General features: G+C 47.3%; 1 protein-coding gene across 1 annotated transcript in view; it reads right to left on the reverse strand.

Moving 5' to 3' along the window:
• Reph (Regulator of eph expression) overlaps positions 1–22,502 on the reverse strand; it is a 208,001-nt gene that overhangs the window by 164,250 nt on the left and 21,249 nt on the right. The window contains 1 exon segment of the mRNA XM_077682066.1: positions 8,915–8,984. Within this exon segment, the coding sequence (XP_077538192.1) occupies positions 8,915–8,984 (70 nt within the window).

Raw genomic sequence — 22,502 nt, forward strand, 5'->3', positions numbered from 1 at the left:
ATCAGGTGAGTTCTCATTAAAGGGGGACTAACCTGTTTATGTTCCTATGGGACTTAAGGGGGACTCACAAGCGGGGGGGGGGGGATATAAAAATAAAAATCTTGCTTGCTAGACAGCTAGCGCCACCTAGCGCAAACGGGATAAACCAAAACGTGTTTTTTTAATATTTTTTATTCTTATTTAATAATTGACGTATTCCTTAATGAAGCAAACTAGGCCATTGGGAACATTTCTATGAATTTGTAAACCTTTTCCCGTGAGCACTCGATGCTTTTTAAGTAGGCGGGTAATGAACTAGCAATTACCATACGAATAGCGCGCAAGGAGAAATGGCTCATCTAAGCCTATCTCGAAGCGCGCCGCACTTCTTTTGTAAACGTGCCTAACAAACTGGGTTAGTGCTATTATTTAATCATAACACAAATTGTGACAGCTTTGCACGTCCCATACCAATACCAGCGGCTGTTGCGACGACACAAACATGCGGGAAGGATTATCAGGTTGCGCCACGAAAGTTTTAAGAAAACACTGTCATGTGCAGCTTTCCCGCTCATGGCAGCCCTTTCAACAGTGGTTACTCTCTAGTTATTTAGCAAAATATAAAGTATTCTGGCGCAGTTAATATTGGGGGTGAAAACTTGCTTTGTGCTCAGTTTCCCGTTGCGCGACTAAATTCCTATCCCACTATCCCTATGCTATCCCACAGAAACGCATGAAGTGTAAGATTAAACAGCGAATTACACAAACAATATTCGGAATCCTGGAAACTTCTTAAAGTGTGTTCATCTTCACGTTAAGTTATTGGTTTATGCCAAATATCACTTTCCTGAAGTGGTTTTCCTAGGTTCCTCAGAGGTCGGAATTTTAATCGAGAAAGCTGGGTGTGCCTTTTAAAAGAACATTTTTTTTCCCGCTACTCAAGTGCTCCAATCCCATCACCACCATGCTGAATTCCTTCTCTTTACAACGTCGTTTCTCTCTCTCTCTCTCTCTCTCTCTCTCTCTCTCTCTCTCTCTCTCTCTCTCTCTCTCTCTCTCTCTCTCTCTCTCTCTCTCTCTCTCTCTCTCTCTCTCTCTCTCCCTTTTTTTGCAGAACTTGTTATGCATGTATAAGACTGCCTTGCAGCGCCCCATACCAATCTCCCCCAGCCATTTTGATGCCATAATTTAAGGCGTTTATCCCAAGTAGGTAGATTACGTCGAACGTGATTCCAGCGCGCGTATTTTGCCAAGAGCCGTCCAGAAGAAGTTAAAACAGAAATGCTGCACGAGGAATATAAACTACGTTTCACCTTCTGAAACCTTATCATCAGCATGCTCAGAAATTAAAAACAAAAAGCGGAAGCCCGCCTCATTAACTGGACACGAGGCAGAATAATAAAACAGCTGTAAAATAAAAGCAGGCAAGAAATCAGTCTGAAAACGTAAGTACGTGCGTGCGTGCGCTCCCCGAAAGTAAAGAGGAGGTCAAGACGAACGCATCGCCAGCCAAAAAAAAAAAAAAAAAACTGCCCGCGACAAAGCACACTCATCTACGTATGCAAGACACAAAACCGGGAAGCCAGCGCGCGCGCGTGAGAAGAGGAGAAAAGAAGAGCAGAAGAGCACGCGTCCAGGAAAAAAGTCGCAAAACGCAAGCGCGCGGTCGAAGCAGGAGAGCACCGGTGATTGCGTGCACAACCAACACCGGAAAACTAGTTGGGGGGAGCGCTGAACTTAACTGGCCTAAACTCTCTTTACCCAACAATCCACAAATACGCTCCTCCTTCCTCCTCCCCCCCCCTCCAGCCACGAGCTGCAAGGATGTTGCACTTGGCGCCAGGCCAGAGAAGGAACGGACGCCGGCCGAAGGCCACCGCACGCGATAGGCGTCCCCCAGGGCGGCGTACTCTCCCCTGCGCTGTTTAATGCTGTTCACTCGTGCAGCCCGGGGGCCACAGCAGTCAGAACGAGGAAAGAAGCCCGCGGCAGTGCCTCAGCAGCGCTGTGTTTTTAAATGCAGGCGGTGGCAAGCACACTGCAGAAGTCGTACCGGCGCCTAGCGCTAACGAACCGAGAAAAACAACAGACATCTCGTAGTCCGGCGCTTCCGTTCGATACAAGCAGGGCAGGGAAACACGTGTGAAAGCGGGATAAAGAGAATGACTACCGTAGAGAGTGTGCTCATTTGCGGGGCTTTTCTACACCTGCGTAACTGGTGGTCTTTACTTGCATTTGTGCACTTGCCTTAGCGCGAACCAACGCGGTTTTTCCGGGCATCAGCATAACGCTCTTCGGAATTCTGCCTCACATACATGTCGTGTAAAGCCCGCCCACGCAACCACACCGCTGCCACCGACTACAGAAAACACGACACAAGGGGGAAGAAAAAGAAAGACAACAGCCTTCTTGTCTTGACGGAACCCAAATCTCAGGTGCACGTTTTCAATCTCAGTGAGGGAATAGAGCGCAAAGAGCTGAGTATGCAGTACTGCGTAAGAGCAAAAAAATGCTGCGAAAACTTTCCGTTGTAAAGACAGGTAGGCGGTCACAACCCAGGCAGACAAAAAAAACAATAAATTATCGTGTCGCTCCACCAAGTGAACCCGTTTTTTTTCGGGCGAGCGCGAACTTTTCTTTGATTTCTGTCCCTAGTTGCACGACATCTGCGAACCATGATGAGTTTTTCTTGCGCTTGCTGAGCCTTAAAACGGGCCACAAAACTTGAATGCAAAGCCCACAACTAAAACTTGCTTTCAGCGCAGACCCGTAGTTATAACTCCACCCTCAGAAATCCCGTAATTCAGGGTTGGATGCCCCGAACCTCCAAAGCTGAGAAAAGGCTTTTCCTTAGTAACATCTTTACTCCGGGCAGCGCATGCGTAGAGTGATACCGGCGATGCCAGCGCACATCCACGAACACAGACAGAGAGAAAGAAGCCCCCTGACAAAGGTAGCCCCCACAATTAACTACCGGCAGCTGTCGCTGGGAAATTAGAGCAGCGGCTGAGAAGGAGGGAGGGGGGCCTGCTTTGTGTACAACCCTTGCTGCCACTAGCACCACATGTACGCGCACACAAGCAGGCTCTCCCCGTTCTCTCTCCAGAAAAAAAAAGCGAGGACAAACAACCGGCACGTGTTATTTACAACCACTCGCTCCCGTCCTCTCAAAAGCCGAGATGTACAAAGGGACAAGAAGAAGGGCGTGTGTGCGCCACGTGGGAGCCGCAACCGGAGGGAGCGACACTCTCAAGACCGGGGCAATAAGGGCGGCAGACGAAATAACAAGCAAGCCGGCGATGGAGACCCTGTAAAAACAAAAACGAGAGGAAGAAGAGAGTTCCGCGATTGCCCAAACACCCCAGGAGGCTGCTGCTGCTGCCGCGTCGCAATACGTTGCCTCCAGCTCTTCTTCTAGCGTCAGGCTCCCACACACACAGTACACCCCCCCCCCCCCCTCTCTCTCTCTCTCTCTTCGTCTTCGCGTCGCTCTCGTCTTCTCATTCCGGGAGGCGACGCCACGAGATCTCCTTTCTGTCCTCGCGGGCCTGTGTCACACGCGCGGCTGGAAAATAAATCGCGCCCGCAGCAGACCACCATCCCCTTCCTTCCTCCTTCACTGCAGCTCGCTCCTTCTGTCTGGCTTCCTATTACCCCGGAGCAGCTTTTAAAAAAAAATCACGCATCTCCATGAAGTGAATCATGACGAGTGGGCGAAGCACTGGGGATCGTTCTCGCCGTAAACCGCCCGTGAGAGTGCTTACTGCTGCTCAAACGATTTCCAATCCAATCCAGTGCAATCCAATTTAATCCAATCCATTTCAATCCAATCCAGATCCAATTCAATCTAATCCAATGCTCCTCGCGCATTCGCAGCACGGCTCTCCAGGAGCACGCTCTCTCTCTCTCTCTGTCTCTCTCTCTCTAACCTTTTGTGAACCTTTTATTTTGTTCTTGTTCACCTATTGCGAACCTTTTGTTCACAGATGTTTCGATGTACACGGTGCTGTGCCATGAGCGCGGACGCCTGACAAGCCTCGGCCTTAGGGTGCTTCGCCCGTAAAAGGCGCGCACAAAACACACGCATCGCCGGTTTTCTGGGGCGAGCGAGGTAAGAGCCCTTTCGTCACACCACGAACCCTGCTGCTGCTGCTGGAGGCCTACAACTCCATACAACCGCCACTACGCCGGTGCGCGCGTTTCATTTCCCGCGTGCGTATATACAGGGGGAAGCAGAAATGAGCGCTAATCACCGCACCAACGGGCGCAATGCGTATATATACGCGATACAGTTCGTTAGTTTTGTACTACGGTGAGCCCTCCTTCCATTATAAGCGACACTTCGTTAAAGGAGGAGCTTTGGAAGCTCTAAATGCACGTCAGTAGACACCATAAAACGATTGATTAAGGCGAAATTTCGAATAAACCGATTTCGTTAAGTGAACTCCCCTTACTACGGAGTCCTACAGGAAACCGGTTTCGTTATAAGCGACCCTTTGCTAAAAGCGGGGCCTTAAAAGCTCTAAACTGCGCGCGATAAAGGAAACCATAAAAAAAAATTTTGACTACCGCGAAAATTCGCACAAAGAGTTTTTGTTCTGTTATTTTTTATTTTGTATGCCCAATCTGGAGAAGGTAGCGCAAAAGGTTTTCCAAGTACCACACCTACAGTATCGGCCTTTCATGAGTACGGCATAAACTTTCGCTTCAAAGTGATTGGCACAACGATCAAGAAACTGTTTCGACAGCAGTCATTTCCGTTAGACCTAGAATTCGGGGCTTAAAAAATATTCGCAATGAATTTGAAATTCGTCTTGGGATCTCTAACGAGTAAAAAAATTACGAACGCGCGGTGGTGTGGTTTTTGGGACAGCTGTTATAACTACTGCGGCTTTTTTAGCTTTTTTTTACGTTCAGCACGTCACCGGATTGCCCGTATACCCCTTACGGTGGCTGTGTATGCAATGATCGCCGATAACGATCAAACTAGACTTCCTGGTTGAACGATAAAGAAAACACGCCCCATTGCGGTAGTACACGGTCCATCGCTAAATCCGTGAGGAGACGACGAAATAAGGGAAGAACCGTGACGAAGCCAGAAAACCTTGCTCCGTCAAACGCAGCTCGAGGCCGATTTTTTGACCCGCATTCCCTATAGACCAACGCCACGAAAAGACGCACACACACACTGCATACCCTTGTACACCAAACTTAGCTGCCATTGCCTCCATTAGCAGACCGCTATCAGTAGCATCAATCGGTCAAGGGTATCAAAATTTCGAAGCGGGTAACAACGGTACAACAAGAACAGAGCGCACAAACACGCGTCGCAATACGTTTCTTCAACGATCGAACCCGTCAACATATACCACGTACCAACCAACCTCTCAACATCCCTTTTAACTTAACTAAGGAATGAGGGACTACGACAAAGTCGCACGGCGCAACACCGCAATACGCCACAGCCGGAAACTGCACCCCGAAATCCTCCAAGGACCAACAAAACTCGAGATACGCGGCCTCTTAGAGAGAGTGAAAAAAAAAAAAACCGACAAAATTATAATGGGGAAACTGAATAACCGGTGGGACGACTCCAACATCACTCGACGCGACGAACGACGAAGGCTCCGAGGGCGGATTTAAGCCGACCGCAGGGACTGGGACGGCGACGACGACAGCGACGCACGCAGGAACGCGTTCACGCGAGCCTAACGAAGCCAGCAGGCAGCACGACCAAACCACCCGAAGAAAGAACAGAAAATAAAGATGAAAACAGAAATGCCCGCGCGGCAGGAGAGGAGAGGACGCAGGCGGAACCGCTACACCACCATCACTCTTACTACGCCGACGACGAGAACTGTGACAGCGGCGGGCGGCTCGAAAAGCCGGCGAGCCGAGCGCGCGTTCTTCGCGAGTTCAAAATCGATCACCGAATAAACATTACGCGCGACTTTCCATTTGGCCCGCGTCGCCGCCGCAGGAATCCGCCATCGCGGGGGGAAGGGGGGAAGAGGAAATGACTCACGGGGGAGGAGACGACAACGCGAACGCACGACAGCCCGGGAAAGGAGGGGGAGACGTCAGCGAAGACGAAAGAAATCGAGCAAGAAAAGGGGCGCAAAGTAAGGCTACAACGGAGGGAGGAAGAGGGTGTCGAAGAAGCAGGCGACGCCGAACGCATATCGAGCGGCGACCAGGAAGAAATGAAAATCGGTAGCAGGTAAAAGAGGAGGGACGACATCTATCGCCCGAGTCGCATACCCGGTTTCCAAACGCTGACAGCATGCGGCGGCAACAACGCCACCACAAAACAGAAACAACATCTGAAGCCTCCCTGACGTTGATTTTTCATTCTCATCTGTCAGAGTGCGTGCGTGTGTGATTCGCCGATTCACTCACTCAGGCGTTATTTCTTTTTTTCTTCTTCAAGGTGCGCTTACCGATCGACCCGAATCGAATCCAAGCGCGAGTAAGCGCAAGTGAAATCGCAAAGAACCAAAACGAAACTAACGTCGGCCTTGGCACGTGCCCGAATTTCTGCGTATCCCGCTGTATTCATATCGATGGATTGTGAATTGAGAGTGCGCATCGTGTTTGACGCGAACTTGGTTGAGGCCTGTCTCGCGAACCTAAGTGATGATCCCTCGGCGCACATCGCGGGTTGCACGTGGCTAAAACGCCTTCTACAAAACAGAGCCAAGAAAGTCTGGAGTGAGAATGGGAAAGTTTCAGCTTTCAAATAGCACGTATCTACTTCCCGTTCGCACAACGCCTAATGTGTGTCAAAAAAAAACAATACCTCGCACCCAAGAGCCTCCAAGACACCAAGATGATGAAAAACAAAGAATACCGAGATATAAACAGTAAGCGCTACCAAGTATCGCAGTTGCACCTGGGTTTTATGAAACCTGAGTGAGCGAATTATTAGCAAACAAATTCCCTCACCCAGAAATGACATTTGGTAGGCCTTGCCGCCTTCGTTATTGCGTGTATTCGTACCTTCCTAACAGCATGCACGTTAGCATAAGTAACTTTGTTAATCCAGAGTTATAGCAGACCGAAGAGCCGGTCATGGTACGGTACCCGGTACACCTGCGCATGCGCACAGCCAGTTTTACCACTCCTGCGCACACGCAGTAGCGTCGGTCGTCTACCGGGTACCGTACCGGTGCCAGTTCTCCCTACTGCTTGAACTCTGTAATAGGGAATGGCTGCTCGCAATCCCCACCCTCTAATCCGGCGTCCCACAAGGCAGTGTCGTAGGACTATTACTGTTCACAATATGTATCAATGATACTGTTGATGTCGTTACTGGACCAGTGCAACTGAGACTGCTGACGACTATGTTCTAACTAAATAACACGCCCAGAGAACCGATTACAAGTGAATTCCAATATTAACAACTATACGGCTGGCGAACAAAGGTGAAATGTGAATTTAATGCTAAGAAAAGTTTTCATGAGAAGAACAAACAAAACCTTATAGCGTTTCCTTGCAACCTTTCGGACTAGCCCTGCAACGAACTTAATTCCGGTACCTTGATGTTCCAGTAACAAATATTGTAGGTTGAAACAAACATATTTTACACATTTGGGCATCATCACTTGCCGAATTCTGTCTGTCAAGGCGTAAGCGTAGACATGCAACTGGAAGTGTAGTGTTGCTAGCTTACACATTTATCATCAGACCAAAATTGGAATATGCATGTATTGCGTAAGATATTTACACGAGAACTAACACTCGGGCACTTGAGATGATTGAGTGTAAAGCAATTAGGTCAATTCACTCTCTTTCTTCTTTATTTTTATTTTTATATTTTATTTTTATCTTTATTATCTTGTTATCTAATTTATTTACTATCGCTCGACTGACTTCTCAACATACCCGATGAAAGAGCATAAAATTTCCACTTTAACCTACAACCCACAAACACCACACAAATGGAAATCGCCCTCTCAAGAGCAACTAACTGCCAATAAAGCCGCAACAATGCATCCAATCCAACCACAACAGCCGGCAGAGCACGACACCAGCACGCCAGAACTCACTTCAAATTCTCTTTCTCCCTCACTCTGGGTGGAACTATTCTTTCTCGCTCTCTCCGAATGGAACTAACTACCAAAACGCACGAGCGCCGTCAATCTTTACGATTGACTCAATTCGTATTCAATTATGACACATCACTCGGAGTTTTCTGATTTTTATTTGGGAAAATTCGCGGTTTAGCTTCGTTTATTTTGCGCACTACGCGTTATCTTGCGCATTGAAGAATTTTGTACTTCTTTATACCGATCTGAATTATTATCCCTCCTGTGTTGTCCCTTCACTGGGCCTGCACTTAACTGTAAATAAAAGTACTAGACTCCGGAGGTCATGGACTCCGGATGAGGTACTCGACTCCGGATTACTTTAAATCGACTGGCGGTCTTTAACGTGCACTCAACACCTCCAGGCGCTTGAGCATCGATCGCAGTATTGAAATTTCTCGCCGCGGTCGCTAAAGTGAGCGCAGCGACTGTACAAACGGTTACTTACGTTTAGTAACGTAAATTAAAACAGCCTTCCCGTATGGTGCTCAAGATGACGCGAATCGTTTAGTATCTCAACAAATCAAACCAAACCACACTAATTCTTCCAGGCACAGGCTTATCAGGGTGCGTATTTAACGAGAAAGCGCGACGTTATATTTTTAAAATTCGCCCGTTTTTATCCACCTCTTGGAAGCCCAAAGGCGCTGCCGTCGTAAGTATACGGACGTCACGGCAAAGAGTCGAAGCGGCGACCCTTTCGACAAGTCCCTGGCATTTCGTACCCAGAAAACAGCGGAAAATGCGACATCGTCCCAGTTGCCCTTCGGCCAGAAATAAGTACGGTGTCGCAGGATGCACGCGATGCCGAACTAAAGAGAAGAAAGCGCTGGCGCAGACGAACTTACATTTCTGAAGTTCTTCGATTTCTGCACTCTCGTCGTCAGACTCAGTTCCGGAATCGTGATCGTCATCAGCCTGCAAAGGAGCGAAAAAGAAAGTGAAAAAATTTATAAAGAGATCAGATTGGTCCGAAAACAAGTGGTCGGGAGCAAGTGGAAATGAAAAAAAAAAAAAAAAAAGAAAACGGCAGCTCGTCGAATCACAGCACAAAGAGTGGAAAGAATTCAATTCACATTTTTGTTTCTGGAGGATTAATTAGGCGCTGAATCTAACTCGTCTTACTCACAGATTAAATCCTGCAGGCCCCTCCCGAGCGGGGCGCACGTTCTACCGAGTTGATTGCCCATGGTTACTCGGCGGTGAAATATAGTCTTTAAGTGAATAACGTTCCGAGTAGTGATTCTGAATAAGCTTAAAATGCGCCAAAATAAAGCACACAGTCAGATAAAATTAAATTATATGTGACGGTTCAACTGAACCTGACTTTAACGAAGTGATCGGAACACGATAATTATTTCGTTAAATCTCGAACTTTGTAAAATCGAGAAAGCAACAGGCGTAGAACAAACTGCGTGGAGATTGAAATTTGTTCACTAATTCGGGAAATTCATTAGGTCGGGGTGTCGCAAAATAGAGGCTCAGCTGTATTTGCTGAACATACATCAACTTTATCGCTTACTCGTTACCGTATTTGCACGATTCTGAAGCACCCCCGAACGCACAGTAGAATTACTCACCCGGAAACCACACAAACAATTTGGCGCCGATACTGCCGCGCACACGAAATATTGCCCTTGACAAACACCTCAAAATTGCACAAAACATTTATTGAACATAAATCTGCAAATGCTGAGAGCAGTTGAAGCCCTTCTGCACTTCAAAATGTGGTCCGTTTGATTTTGTCAATCGCTAACACACGACTCCTGGACGCCTTATGCACAGGACGCTTCCCGGTTCCCTTCCGTTTCCGCCAAGATGATAAAATTGCACCCGCCGCCGTGGCTCAGTGGCTAAGGCGTTGTGCCGCTGAGCCCAAGGACGCGGGTTCGATTCCCGGCCGCGGCGGCCGCTTTGTTGATGGAGGTGAAAAACGAGAACGCCTATGTGTTCGAAGATTTCGGCGCACGTTAAAGGTGCCCAGGTGGTCAAAATTAATCCGGAGTCCTCCACTACGTCGCGCCTCATCGCCTGTGTAGCGTCGGCGCGTTAAACCTCATAATCAGTCGATCAAGATGATTACATTGCGTTTAAGCGAAGCCTATATCAAACAACTAGAGTGCAAACTTAGGTCGGCTCAACCGGCCATGGAACGAATAACGTTAGGAATAACAATCAGGGACAAGAAACGAACAAACTAGAGTTGACGAAATGGACTTGGGCTGGTCATGTAGTGAGACGAACCGACAACCGGTGAACGATTAGGGTAACAAGTGGATACCAAGAGATGGATGTGGAAGAACGGGAAGACCGATAACACGATGGAGGGACGAAATACGGAACCTCGGGAGTAAGCAGTGGACTCGATCAGCGCAGGACAGGAGCGGTTGGAGGTCAACGGGAGAGGTTTTTGTCCTGCAGTGGACCTGAACAGGATGATGATGCTGCTGGTGCTGATGATGATGACTATATCAATCATTCACGGAGTCGCTTCGTTTCGGTTTAGAATTGCTGGTTTCGGTTTTGAAAATATTCAGTTTTGAGTCCGGTAGTAACACGCAGGTATTTCAGAATTTCTATTCCCAATTATTAGAAAAGGTGCGCGTTAGGATCGTGCAAATACGGTACATGTTGTAATTCTTTTTTTAATCTAAATTTACAGTAGGGCTTTCCGTAATTCTTCGACTTCAATTTGCCTGCAATCGCACGCGAAAAAAAGAGGAATCAAGGTCACATGACGACTATTTCGCCGAAAAATACGGGCAGGAAGAAATAACGCCGTACCATCAGCGCATCAGTCATGATTATAGCCACTTTACGGGGAGGAAGAAGCATTTTTTTTCTGTCGCTTTGGGTACTGCGAAAACATGCGAGGGTGAAAAGGGAAGAGACAAAACGTGAGGACCGTGAGGCGGAGTTCAGCATACACTCGCACAGCGAACCTGCGCATACCGTGCCCCAATGAACAAAAAAAGAAAGGGATAAAAGAAGGAACATCAACGCAGCAAGCCAGCGGATATGCGACGATAGCAAGGGCGCACAACACACAGATTAGGAAATTCCGGAGCTACAAAGCGTGCCAGATATAACCTCCACGTGCCTCGAACGGAACAGATAAACCTTCAAATCATATCATTCCGCACACAAATAAAGTATTACAAAGACAAGCCCTTCGAGGTATAAAAGTGCCCATGCAGGCAGTCAAAACACGCACACGACCGTTTCCGTGGACAAACACAAATGCCAGGTTTTATTCGAGCCGTAAATTATCTAGCAAGCCCCGACGGCGAATGTATACGTCAAAGTTGTGCGAACCCAGGAAGAGAGAAAAGAGAAGAAGCAAAATAACATTACTGCGCAGAAATTCACGTGCCCGTGGATGATGACTCGGCGGCAAATTGGTCCGCTTTTGCCCTCTAAAAGCAATCGCGAACAGCCTTGAAAAGACAGTTACGTTCAGAGCGTTTCCCAGTAATTTTCACCCATTCGAAAATAAACTGATCGCAATGCCGTCACCAGACTCCGGATGGGGTCGTTTTCCGCTTTGTTATCACACCTATCCCTTCTGTTTCATGTCCGGAACAACATACCGGTGTTTGTCCCACCATTTTTACATAGCGAAGTACCCGGGACAGGTGGCTGACTTCGGTATAAACGATAGTTCGTTAAAAGCGGAGATGATTCACTCTCAACGATCTGCAGTGGCGACCATAAAACACTTCCAATAACGCGATATTTCGAATACAACGACTTCGTTATGAAGAGGATTTATTGTCCTTGCGTGAGTTATGTGTGGAGGTGTTCATATATGCCTCGACGTATAATAAAAGTGGTATCTTTTAGCGTTCGCAAAAGATGCTTTTTTGCCTGCATTTTTTTTTTCATTTCAAAATGGCCCCGCTTGCCCTATCATATCGACAAACAAAAAAGCATTTTTGAAGTGTAAAACAGAAGTGACAGACTCAGTCAAAGTAAAATGTTCCACGTTTCGGAAACCACACGGGTTCCTTGTTCACAATCTGTACAGGAAACAAGAACCCACACAATAACAGATGCATACGCAAACGTGTTGGCATTGAAAGACTTGCACCCGATCCTATGGCCATTTTGGCGGGCAGCCTTTCATGTTGCACGAAATCAAGTGCCTCGCTAAGCTTCATGCAGCCGGAAGCATATTGGGCGGCAGCAGTAGCGGTCACAGGGATCGGTTTTGGGGGGGGGGGGGGGGGGGGCGAATTTTTTTTTTTAAGGGGGGGGGGGGGGGGGCGGGGGGGCAGGCGAATTAAGAATCGCTCCCCTCCTTGCGCCAATTCTGCGGAGGTGGTGATAACCATGGAGGCGTGTGCGCGTATGCGGTGCAACCCACTGGGATTTAACTTCGCGCAAGTGGAATGCTTAAAAAAACTAAAAATAAGAAACTGAGGACCTCTTTGGGGGGGGGGGGGGGGGCGACCGCCCCCTTCGCCCCCCCCCCCTTGGGACCGCCACTGGGCGGCAGAGAGGGCGAACAAGCACCGAAGGTCGGTGAAATTTTTTGCCATGTTTCCCGGCGACGGGAGCCACCATTTGCAAGCTATTACGTAACATCACGTCACTTTTACGCAGGCTGAAGTTGCCAATGCGTGACGCAAACGTTCCCGCCAAGTGTTTGTATACACGTCACATCTTCCCAGCCAATCACAGAGAGGGCGTGACAGATAAGCCGTATTGCTGCTGAATAGGAAAGACAGGCCTACGTCGTCACGTCCGCTGTATTTCGTCCAGTTTTTCATACCCGGCCAAGAATTCTGCGCTTTCGGTAGAGAGAAATAAGGCAAACTTCAGAACTGGTTCCAGCAAACGTCATGAAACGCCAAAATGACCAAAGCACACACAACCGCTTTGCCAACCAGAAACATGTGACCAAACCTGAAAGCCTGTCAGACGAGGCTTTCGGCGAATTCACAGTTCACGGCAATTTCACGGCGTCGAGGATATATGGCCCCAACTTGCGAACGTAGAAAGACGCAAAGCGCTGGAACAGTCGTGGCGCGATTATTTCCAACTCCGCAATGACGCAACCACGGTGGGCGTTGCGTGAAACTACGTTTAGTTCATGAGAAACACCACTAAACCACAATAGTACGACCTAATGATGAGATAGTGCCTTTGCGGAAGCTGCGCGAGTGTCTGCCGCGGAAGACGGCGACGACATCGAGATGCCGCGACTTTTTATGAACGCCGCAGCAAGCGGATGGACTATGTACTGCGGAAATAAGTGAGGTGTGATCTAAAGGCCGGAGAGGTACGGGACTGCATTTGCGACGTGGAGCTCGACAACGCTATAGCTACGTCAGAGTACGAATGTGTCTGGACAGGCGATATGCTCTTTTATAAAGTACAACATTGCAAGCTGTAAACCCAGCACAATATCTATACAGTAGAATCTCGATAAACGGACATCGCTTAAACGGAATTGCCGCTTAAACGGAACAGCAGCCTGTAAGTTGGTTGATTTTGTATTTAGATAACGTAAAAAAACTTTCTCTAATCGGACGTAAAGTTTCCGCGTCATCGCGTGAACTGAACCCAGAATGTAACTTCTTGTGAGGCCGATTGCGATGAGCATCAGCTGCTGAAGATCTTGATCTTCAAGATGCAGTTTCAAGGTCTCAAACAAAACAATTGATGCATTTTTAGTGCACAGTGACTAATTGTTGCCAAGGAAACTTCGTGAAGGATGCGCCTAAATCTCTCGTAGTTTTCTTGCTTTCTGAAATCTATCAGCTAAATTCCCCTTCTAGTGCTTAGAGTTCCATGAAATGGTATTAAGAGTATATACGCACATGAATTTGCACTTTTGCACGTGCCTCGCAGTAAACGGAACCCCTGTTAATAGGAAATAATTTTCTCGGTCCCTTGAAGTTTCGTTTATCGAGAGTCTACTATAATCCGAAACTACTTGGAACGTCGCAAGCTGTGAAAGGACGACAGGCGCAGCTTGTAAATTTGATCGCAAGCGTGCCTAAATTGATGTGGAGCACTTTGATAGGTTGTGTTTACCATTTAAGAAAGCATGACCGCGCTTAGCACACTCACGGTTTGTGACTTTTCACTCGAGGTAACACTAAGAGGGGAAACAAAAAAAAAAAAAAGAAAACTCGAGAAGCATTTATTTGTCACTACTGATTTATTTCTGGCAATTTGCAGCAAATGAAGGCCTATTCGGCGCCTAATAAGCGTCGATAAGGCAAACGAAAAGTAAATAGGTAATGCGCTCCGCTTCAACGAAACAGCATGGAACAATACATGAAGAACCGCATTTCTGCATGCAGTCAAGAGACAGAACGAAATTCAAATGCGTCATGCCATTTGTGACGTAAACAGACTTGTCAACTATAGAAAAAAAGAATAAATGTGATGAACTTCTCATGTCGCCATCACAAGCCTCAACGCGTTCTACTAAAACTAAAAATAAACCGCTCAACGAAGCTGGCATTTTGCAGGCAGAGTCAAGCTTTCCATCGGCAGAACAGCATTCTGGTCGACAGGAAACTTCAATAGTACCACTACTGTGGCAACGCAAGCACACAGAGTTGAGAAATTCAAGAGCAGAGGTTTCACGAAGCAAGTAAAAAAAAAAAAAAACAAGAAACTGGCTCTCCGAGCTGATGCATCTGCGCCGCCCTGCACAATTTTCTCGGTGTTAAAAAAGGATCACCGCTACTCTCGCTCGCGAGTCATCACTTACACATCAGCACTGCACGACTAAGCTACGGGCAAGCTTTTCTTAGAAAACGGTGGACGTTTAAAGTGGCTTGCCGAGAGTTGGTGTCCCGTAACAGCCTACAAATAGAAAAAAAATTACGAAGACATTGAAGCGCTCATTGTGAAGCAGTGATTACCTCATCGTAGAGCGTGTCTACTCATCAGTACCGCGTTTACTTTTTGCGTATTTCTTTTCTTTTCTCAGTTACTATGGCTCGGAACATACCCACCTTGGAATCGCTAAGCCGAGGGCACTCAGCTTAAGCGTCCCCTGGTACTCCCAAAATTTATCCGTCAGTAATTAGCATGCTTAATTTATAATTTAAGGATGCTAATTATTGGCCTAAAGCATGCTAATTACTGGCCTGAGGCTTAAATGAGTATACTAACTTAGGCCTCAGTACCGATGTCTCGCACGTTTCCACGTTGAAGGCCACAACTCAATTTTCAGTCAGGTTCGTTCGCCAAACTGCGGTGGTTTTCAGGATGCGTGCAAGTGTCGCATTCGGAGGCCCGTGGTTCGAATCCCACAAAGATCTAAATTGACTCCGCTTTCTCGCAAGCTCCATCAACCTGTCCGTTTATTTTTTTAGCCTTTGGCCGTTCTTTGTGTCATTAGTCTGCGCGCCAGGGAACCCGTATATCCGACCCAGAGAGTTGACTATTCCTTTCACATTAGAATTTTTCCATCACACCGTGGTGTGAGGTGCGAACGTGTTTGGGCAGCGGAGCCAAACAAGTGCGCGACAGAAGAAAAAAAAAATAGAAAGATCCACCGCGGCGCAGCCCGAACGAAAGCGGGAGACAAGACACGATTGTTTGCAATCTCCGATTCAGCCTGCTTCTCAATTAATTAGCGCACCGAAACTCAGAGCGACTGCATTTTTACCAAGCAGGCAAACACGGAGCTTCCCGTTTCACGAAGGCTTACTGCTGAAATTGCTTACGAGCGGTGAATTCACGTTATTTGCATTAAGACCCCAACTGAAAATTATAACACGACACCCGCTGAGATAAAACTTGATTGATTGATTGATTGATTGATTGATTGATTGATTGATTGATTGATTGATTGATTGATTGATTGATTGATTGATTGATTGTAGGGTTTAACGCGCCGACGCAACGCAGGCGATGAGGCGCGCCGTAGTGGAGGGCTCCGGATTAATTTTGACCACCTGGGGATCTTTAAAGGAGCCATGAAGACAAAATACAAGTTGGGTTTATGAGAACGACTGGTTAGTCCCGATAACAATGATACCAATGTCATCGCAATCTTCGAACAAATAACGGAGATATTAAAGAAAACGTGTGAAGCAGTCGCGACCCCCTAGCCAATTTCCCGCAACTTTTCTATGACGTCACGGAATCTCGTTTGCGCGATTGGCGGCCGCCTAAGTGACCCGTCGCGACGACACATGACTGGACGTCTGTAATGGGGTCTCTAGTTCCATTTGACCGCATCACTTGAATGCTAACGTGCAGTTAACGCACTGAAAATTATGTTTTATTGTTGGCCCGTATGACGTCATTCTCGCTCATAACACGTCACTGTGGCGCAAAATTTGAAATTTTTTAAATACTTTTTGCTTTACTTTCGTTAAAAAAACATCTTTTGTGGCTGTAATGGAGCTGAGTGAGATAGTGAATCCTAGTTCTTTCAAATTAAACGAAGTTGTATTTTCTCTTCATGGCTCCTTTAACGTGCGCCGAAATCTCGTACACACGGGCGTTTTCGCTTTTCGCCTCCATCGGAAAAGCGGCCGCCGCGGCCGGGAATCGAACCCGCGACCTCGTGCTGAGATAAAACTTCCCTCGGCTAGGTGTTGGTTGGGCATTCCAACGTCACATACTTTTCTTCAGACTGGTTCCGGTAAAACACGTTCCACAGAAATTTTCTTAACCTTTCTCCTCCCGTAGAAGCCCTTGCATTAATAGCAGACCGGAATTCCGAATTGTTCGCAATTCCACGCTGAACTATCTCGTTATGACAGTCAAATGAAGCTCGCCGTAATTATTAAGTAGTCTAAGCGGTCAATTGCGGCACAATCTTGTCCAAGATATATATATTTTAGACTGAGAGCTACAAAGTGTTCGCGAAAAGCTCAGCTTAGCCGCAAAGCGGTATTGTGTGAGGACGCCGGAAACGCTTGAGTCATCCGGGGGTATACGCGGTACACGGGTTCGCCGTAATAATTCCGGGACTGAAATAGCCTCCCTGCCTCCTGAAACAAGGAAACATCGTACACATTGTCGCTCAGAGGGCATTGTCCGAGGCCTGACGAACGATCGCTTGAGCCGACAGAAACAATTGAATAATGAAAAAAAAAAAAAAAAAACTTGCGACGGCTCGTAACCTTTGTAGTCTTTCCGCGACACGCTAGTCTATGCTCGCAAACACCCAAGCGCGTAAGAGGCGAGGGGGTAGATCATCAAATATATATATATATATATATATATATATATATATATATATATATATATATATATATATATATATATATATATATATATATATTCCCTACCGCTGCACAAATTTGGTGGAGCTCAACTACATTACATTGCCTGCGTCTCTTTATAGAGGTGGCTGGCAGTGTGTATTAAATAAATGAATAAATTCATGCGTTGGTTCGTATTAAATGTTCCGTTACTTACTGCACCACCTCTTAACTATAGGCGACTTCGACCTGCGATTAATGCATAACCACTTCCCACTTTACATCTACAGTGTTCTCCAAATAAATACATTTTGTACTGTAAAAAAAACACTGCTTAAGTGTAATAATTCAATGCGCAAAGTACGGACAATTCTTCAGTGGTTCTAAGCAAGACAGCCGGAGTTTATGGGTTTTTTTACGGAAAGGAATCCCACAGGCAGGACTTCCCTGTCCAGCCGCCGAAATGCCGGCGAAGGAATCCAATATCGTTGCAATTATACAGTGCTTCCCGACGGCTCGTCTCATTGCAGAAGCGCTTCGGTGTGTTCAATATTCAAAACCTGAATCGTGAAAAGGGGCCATGCATGCGAAACACAAGTTTGGTTCGTTCGAAAGATTGCCTCCTCAGAATGATACTGACACCACTTTTAACGCAAACTTCGCTCAAATAAACTATATAATTAGGGGAAAAAAAGGAATGGCCATGCGGTTCACTAGCTCATTTCCCGCACTAAAATATATGGCGTCATATGCACAGCCGTGCGATTCGCTTAAGACCGGCAATAGCAAACACAAGTTAGGCAGGGCTTATAAGCTTGCAGAACGAGCTATTCTCGCCTAAATGCAATGCATATTCCTTTTATAGCAGTAAGAATTGTGGGGTAAACAATAGAAGTTATGAAAGCACACTTAAACATTTAAACAGCAGTACTAGTGCATACTGCTGTTGGTACTGCGAGTACTATGCTTGTTATAGCTGCACACAAGTAAAGCGGTTTGGGGTTGTCTTACACGACACTGGCCGAGTGAGATAAGCGACATTGTCTTACGTGACCCTGTTTGTCGAGCATACACCATGTTTCACGAAACGATTACTACCTACCGTAACAAAATCAAGCCAGGCGCAATACGGCCAAAAACAAAGCAAAGGCGGACAGAGGCTGGCGCAGTATGGTGGCGCCATCTGGAAGGACTGACGGTAAACTAGGCTCCGCAGTCCGCTGCAGAGCGTATGGGCGCACTGATGTAATCTTAAGACGTGTTCTTGTGACGTCATCCCAGACGGCGTCACGAAACACACGATTTGGCAGGAGAATCAGAGTTTTAAACGAAAATTGGTGAATTTATCTGTGAAAAAAAAAAACATCGTTTGCTGCCGGAAAAGCGCTGGGGGCACTATAAAACACCAAATCTTTCGAATAAGACAAACTTCTATTTTGTGTGCATGGCCCCTGTAAGGGCGCCTCATGGAAAAAAAAAACCATGCCGTATCACAAATAGACTAAAACTGCTTCTACATCCTCGGCTGTAAGTTACGGGACTGCGCCAACCGCGGTATATGGCGTTCGCATATATCAAGTTGATGTACGGCCGAGTTAACGAAGTCCTTTTATGCATACGTGCATACTCGGGTTATAACCACACAGGGAGAACCGGTCAAGGCTTCACGCAATACCTTACAAATTAATTTCAAATTAACTATAATGAAAACAACAATTCAATCAATAAGATTTGTTTATCCAACAACTTTGATTAATAGTAACCCAACTCCGCTGAAATAAGGAGCGCCCTTTAGGCAGTCAGTGCCGAAATATTCGGGTATAACCAAGTTTTAGCATCTTCTGCATTTATTAGAATACTAACAATAACGCTAACCGGGCGCGGACGCAACACGGGCAAATGGCGCAAAATTTAACGAGGAAGTACGGAAAAAAAAAGAAAATAGGAGAAAAGTCGCGCGATGACATCCCAAAAGGCAGCATTCAATGTTCTGTCGCAGAGGGCTCGACATTTCACCAAGAAGCACGCGTCCTGCACAACATTAAAAAGCGGCGTGAATATAATCAATTTCTGAATCTGCTGACTCGATAAATAAAATTCGCAAGGCAAGCTGCGGGATTTAAAGGAACACTTTTGCGCGAAAAAAAAATGCAAGCAGGGCTGACGTCAGCGAGCTATTTTCGTCTGTTCAAGCAATGCACAACTTACGCACGCAGCGTTCCGTAGAGAGAAAAAGGTGAATAAAAGCAAGGAAAGAACTGTGTATGACGAATATCCAAAAGAATTCGTCAAGAAGCCCACCTCTTCGTTCAGCCGCCCCAGAACGCGCAACCTGTCCTTTCACGCGCGTGAGAAAGTAAACAGGGTAGGGCACAGTACGCCACCTTGGAGGGTTGACTAATGGGCAAAGGTGACAGCGGCAGGACGCGGCGTCTATCCTCAATCATTAGCACAGCCAGGAAGGGAGAGAGGGAAGGTAGGGAGAGAAAGAAAAGGCGAAGGCCGCCGACGGGTCCTCCCTGGCTGTAGTAGTATATATACGCGAGTCGACAACCATGAAATGTTCAGACACACGCCGAGAACCGAGCGCGGTCGCTGACGACGACGACGACGACGTCGACGACAACTTCAAGGTCCCTCCCCTGCCCACACGCGTTTTGTCTATCTCTTCGTTTGCTTTGTCCAACGAGCTTTTTCTCCCTCTGAAGCAATCTGGCACGGGCGAAGAAAGTCGGTCTGTGGCGCAACTCGCGCGAAAAGAGAGCGGGGACCCATTAGGAAAAAGGAGGGGGAAATGGACGCGGCAACTAACCCACTTCCTGCCACCAAGCACTGCTCGGCTGCCGTGGTTTTTGTGCCAATTCCCCGACGCGAGCGCGCGCTACACGCACGCGAAGCTTTTCAACGAGGCGGTAAAGCACGGGCCCGCTTTCCCGCGGCTCCTTGGCCTCCATAGCTTTGCATGCCAGGAAACTGACATTAGCCTCCCCATCTCCTCTCTCTACCGTTTCACGGTTGTTCCGAAGACAAAAGAACTTCCGCGGGGCCGCTCCGAGCGCTAATGGCGGCGACACGGGACTAATGCGACCCTAAACACCTTGGCAGCGATGTTTCAAACGCGCTGCATGCCAAAGTACGTCGTTGACTTGTTGGCACAGCCGGAGGTGCAAAGCAGAAGCAAAGAATTCTAAGGTAATAGGCAATGGGCCCGTCGGGAAAAAGTGTGAGTAATGAAGAACACGTCCATCCGTGTGTCGGCCCACCTCTCCTTCTACCGATCAATCGACCAATCAACCAAACAGTCCGTCAGTCAGGCAGTCCTTCCGTCCATCCATCTATAACCTATTTTTACACAGCGAAAGGCAACCCACAAACGTGTGAGGATTGCCGGAGAGCTTTGCGTTTGTTGCTTTTGCCATCGTTTCGCGGTTCTTGCGTTTGTAAGTTAATTGCTAGAGTCAACGTAATTCCCCAGAAAAAAAAGCCTTTGAGAGAAAATTAAGTGATGATGGCGATGACAATACACAATGTGAGTGTTCCGAATCAACATATGGGTTATATCCTAAGGCACGTTGTCGATCCAAGCTCGCGTCCACCGAGCGTTAACTCGCAGTAAACGTCTACCTTTTATTACTTATAGCGTCCATAAAAATGCCGAGATAGAATAGAGAAGCTCATACTCGACAGCAGGCAGCTTACAGCAAAATAATCGAGACGTCGCAGTTATATTTGGGTACAACTTGGGAAGGGCAACGGAAGTTGCCGCTGTGCCTCATCCCCGTAGCCGGATGTTACTCCGCGTGGCGCAAGTAGTGCGTTACTCGGAATATTTTTAACATGGCACGACGAGCCGTTTCTCAATTTTTTGGAATTAATATGCTTATAAACTACTGCAGCGACGACAAACAAGTTCCGTGGACAAGTTGCGTGGGAAAATGCAGACGTTATCACGCATTCATAGCAATCTTTTTTTCAAAACGCGCGCGCGCGTTCACATCGGGTAAGTCGCTTAGGCGGAGTGATACCGTATTTCAGCTATTGCCGTTCTTAACTTGTGCCCGAGTATCTACGACAGAGAACACGGTCGGCTTGCGGGAAGTGAGAAGCGAGTCATCCATTACAGTTTCGTAAAGCGTAGATACAAAGTGGGGTTGCACCCGTTACCGCTAAGCCGTTGCCCCTTCACCAATCAAAATTACGACGGCTGTACGTTGCTCCCGCAAGCGAGCACAGCAAGGGCGCTATGCAGCGATCCATTGAGTTGAGGGTATTGTTCGCGTGAGCCGCGTTGGGTGGCGCTGTATAGGACGGTTTCGCAAACCTGAACTTGCGTAAAGCCTGTCAAAAGTATACCTGTAGCAAGGCCGTTCTTGGCAACGTGCTGAGATCACGCATTTTCTACACTGTACTGTCGCTGGTTCTCCAACGTTCGTTCGCTCTTGCGGAGGCTTCAGAGTACGCGCACAGGTTTATGCCGTCGACCATCTCAGTGCTTACGCAATGAAACATACCTAGAATGGTCTCCACTGTGACTAGAACTGGCATTGCGCACACAAGGCAGCACCGGTTGCCATTGTTCGACCTAGGACGTCATGCAAAGAAGCCCGTACACACAACTCTAAAAAGAACCTACAGCACTCTAATCTATTCCATAGACGTCCTCAGGCTATGCCACATAAACTTGTATCCACAAAACTTCCTCCTCCTCATCCTCCTCCTCCTGCTCCTCCATCATCATCATCACCACCACCACCATCATCATTATAATCATGATCACTCCCTCCCCAAACGACGCTCCACATTTTTGCGTCCACTAAACGCACTTCGCATCGCATATACTCGAACGATCCTACAAAAGAATGTCGAGTAGCTTCAGCTTGAAATCATCACAAACCCGCCGCGATGGCTCAGTGGCTTTGGCGTTGAACCGCTGAGCCCAATGATGCGGGTTCAATTCCCGGCCGCGGCGGCCGTTTTTCTGATAAAGGAGAAAAGCGAAAACACCCGTGCGGTCGAGATTTCGGTGTACGTTAAAGATCCCCAAGTGGTCAAAATTAATCAGGAGTCCTCCATTACGGCGTGCCTCTTGGCGTGTGTAACGTCGGCGTGTTAAACCCCCCCAATCAATCAATGAAATCATAAACAGCAAGAGCGAACATCCCCAATTTTGAATACGAACTCCGTACGAATTCAACACGTAACCGATTCGAGGCGTTGATAGTTTGAATCTCCGAACATTCGGTTTTTCCCG

This window comes from Haemaphysalis longicornis, unplaced genomic scaffold (genome assembly GCF_048455015.1).
Source record: "Haemaphysalis longicornis isolate Haplotype H1 unplaced genomic scaffold, Haemaphysalis longicornis Haplotype H1 scaffold_8, whole genome shotgun sequence".
NCBI classification, from domain to species: Eukaryota; Metazoa; Arthropoda; class Arachnida; order Ixodida; family Ixodidae; genus Haemaphysalis; species Haemaphysalis longicornis.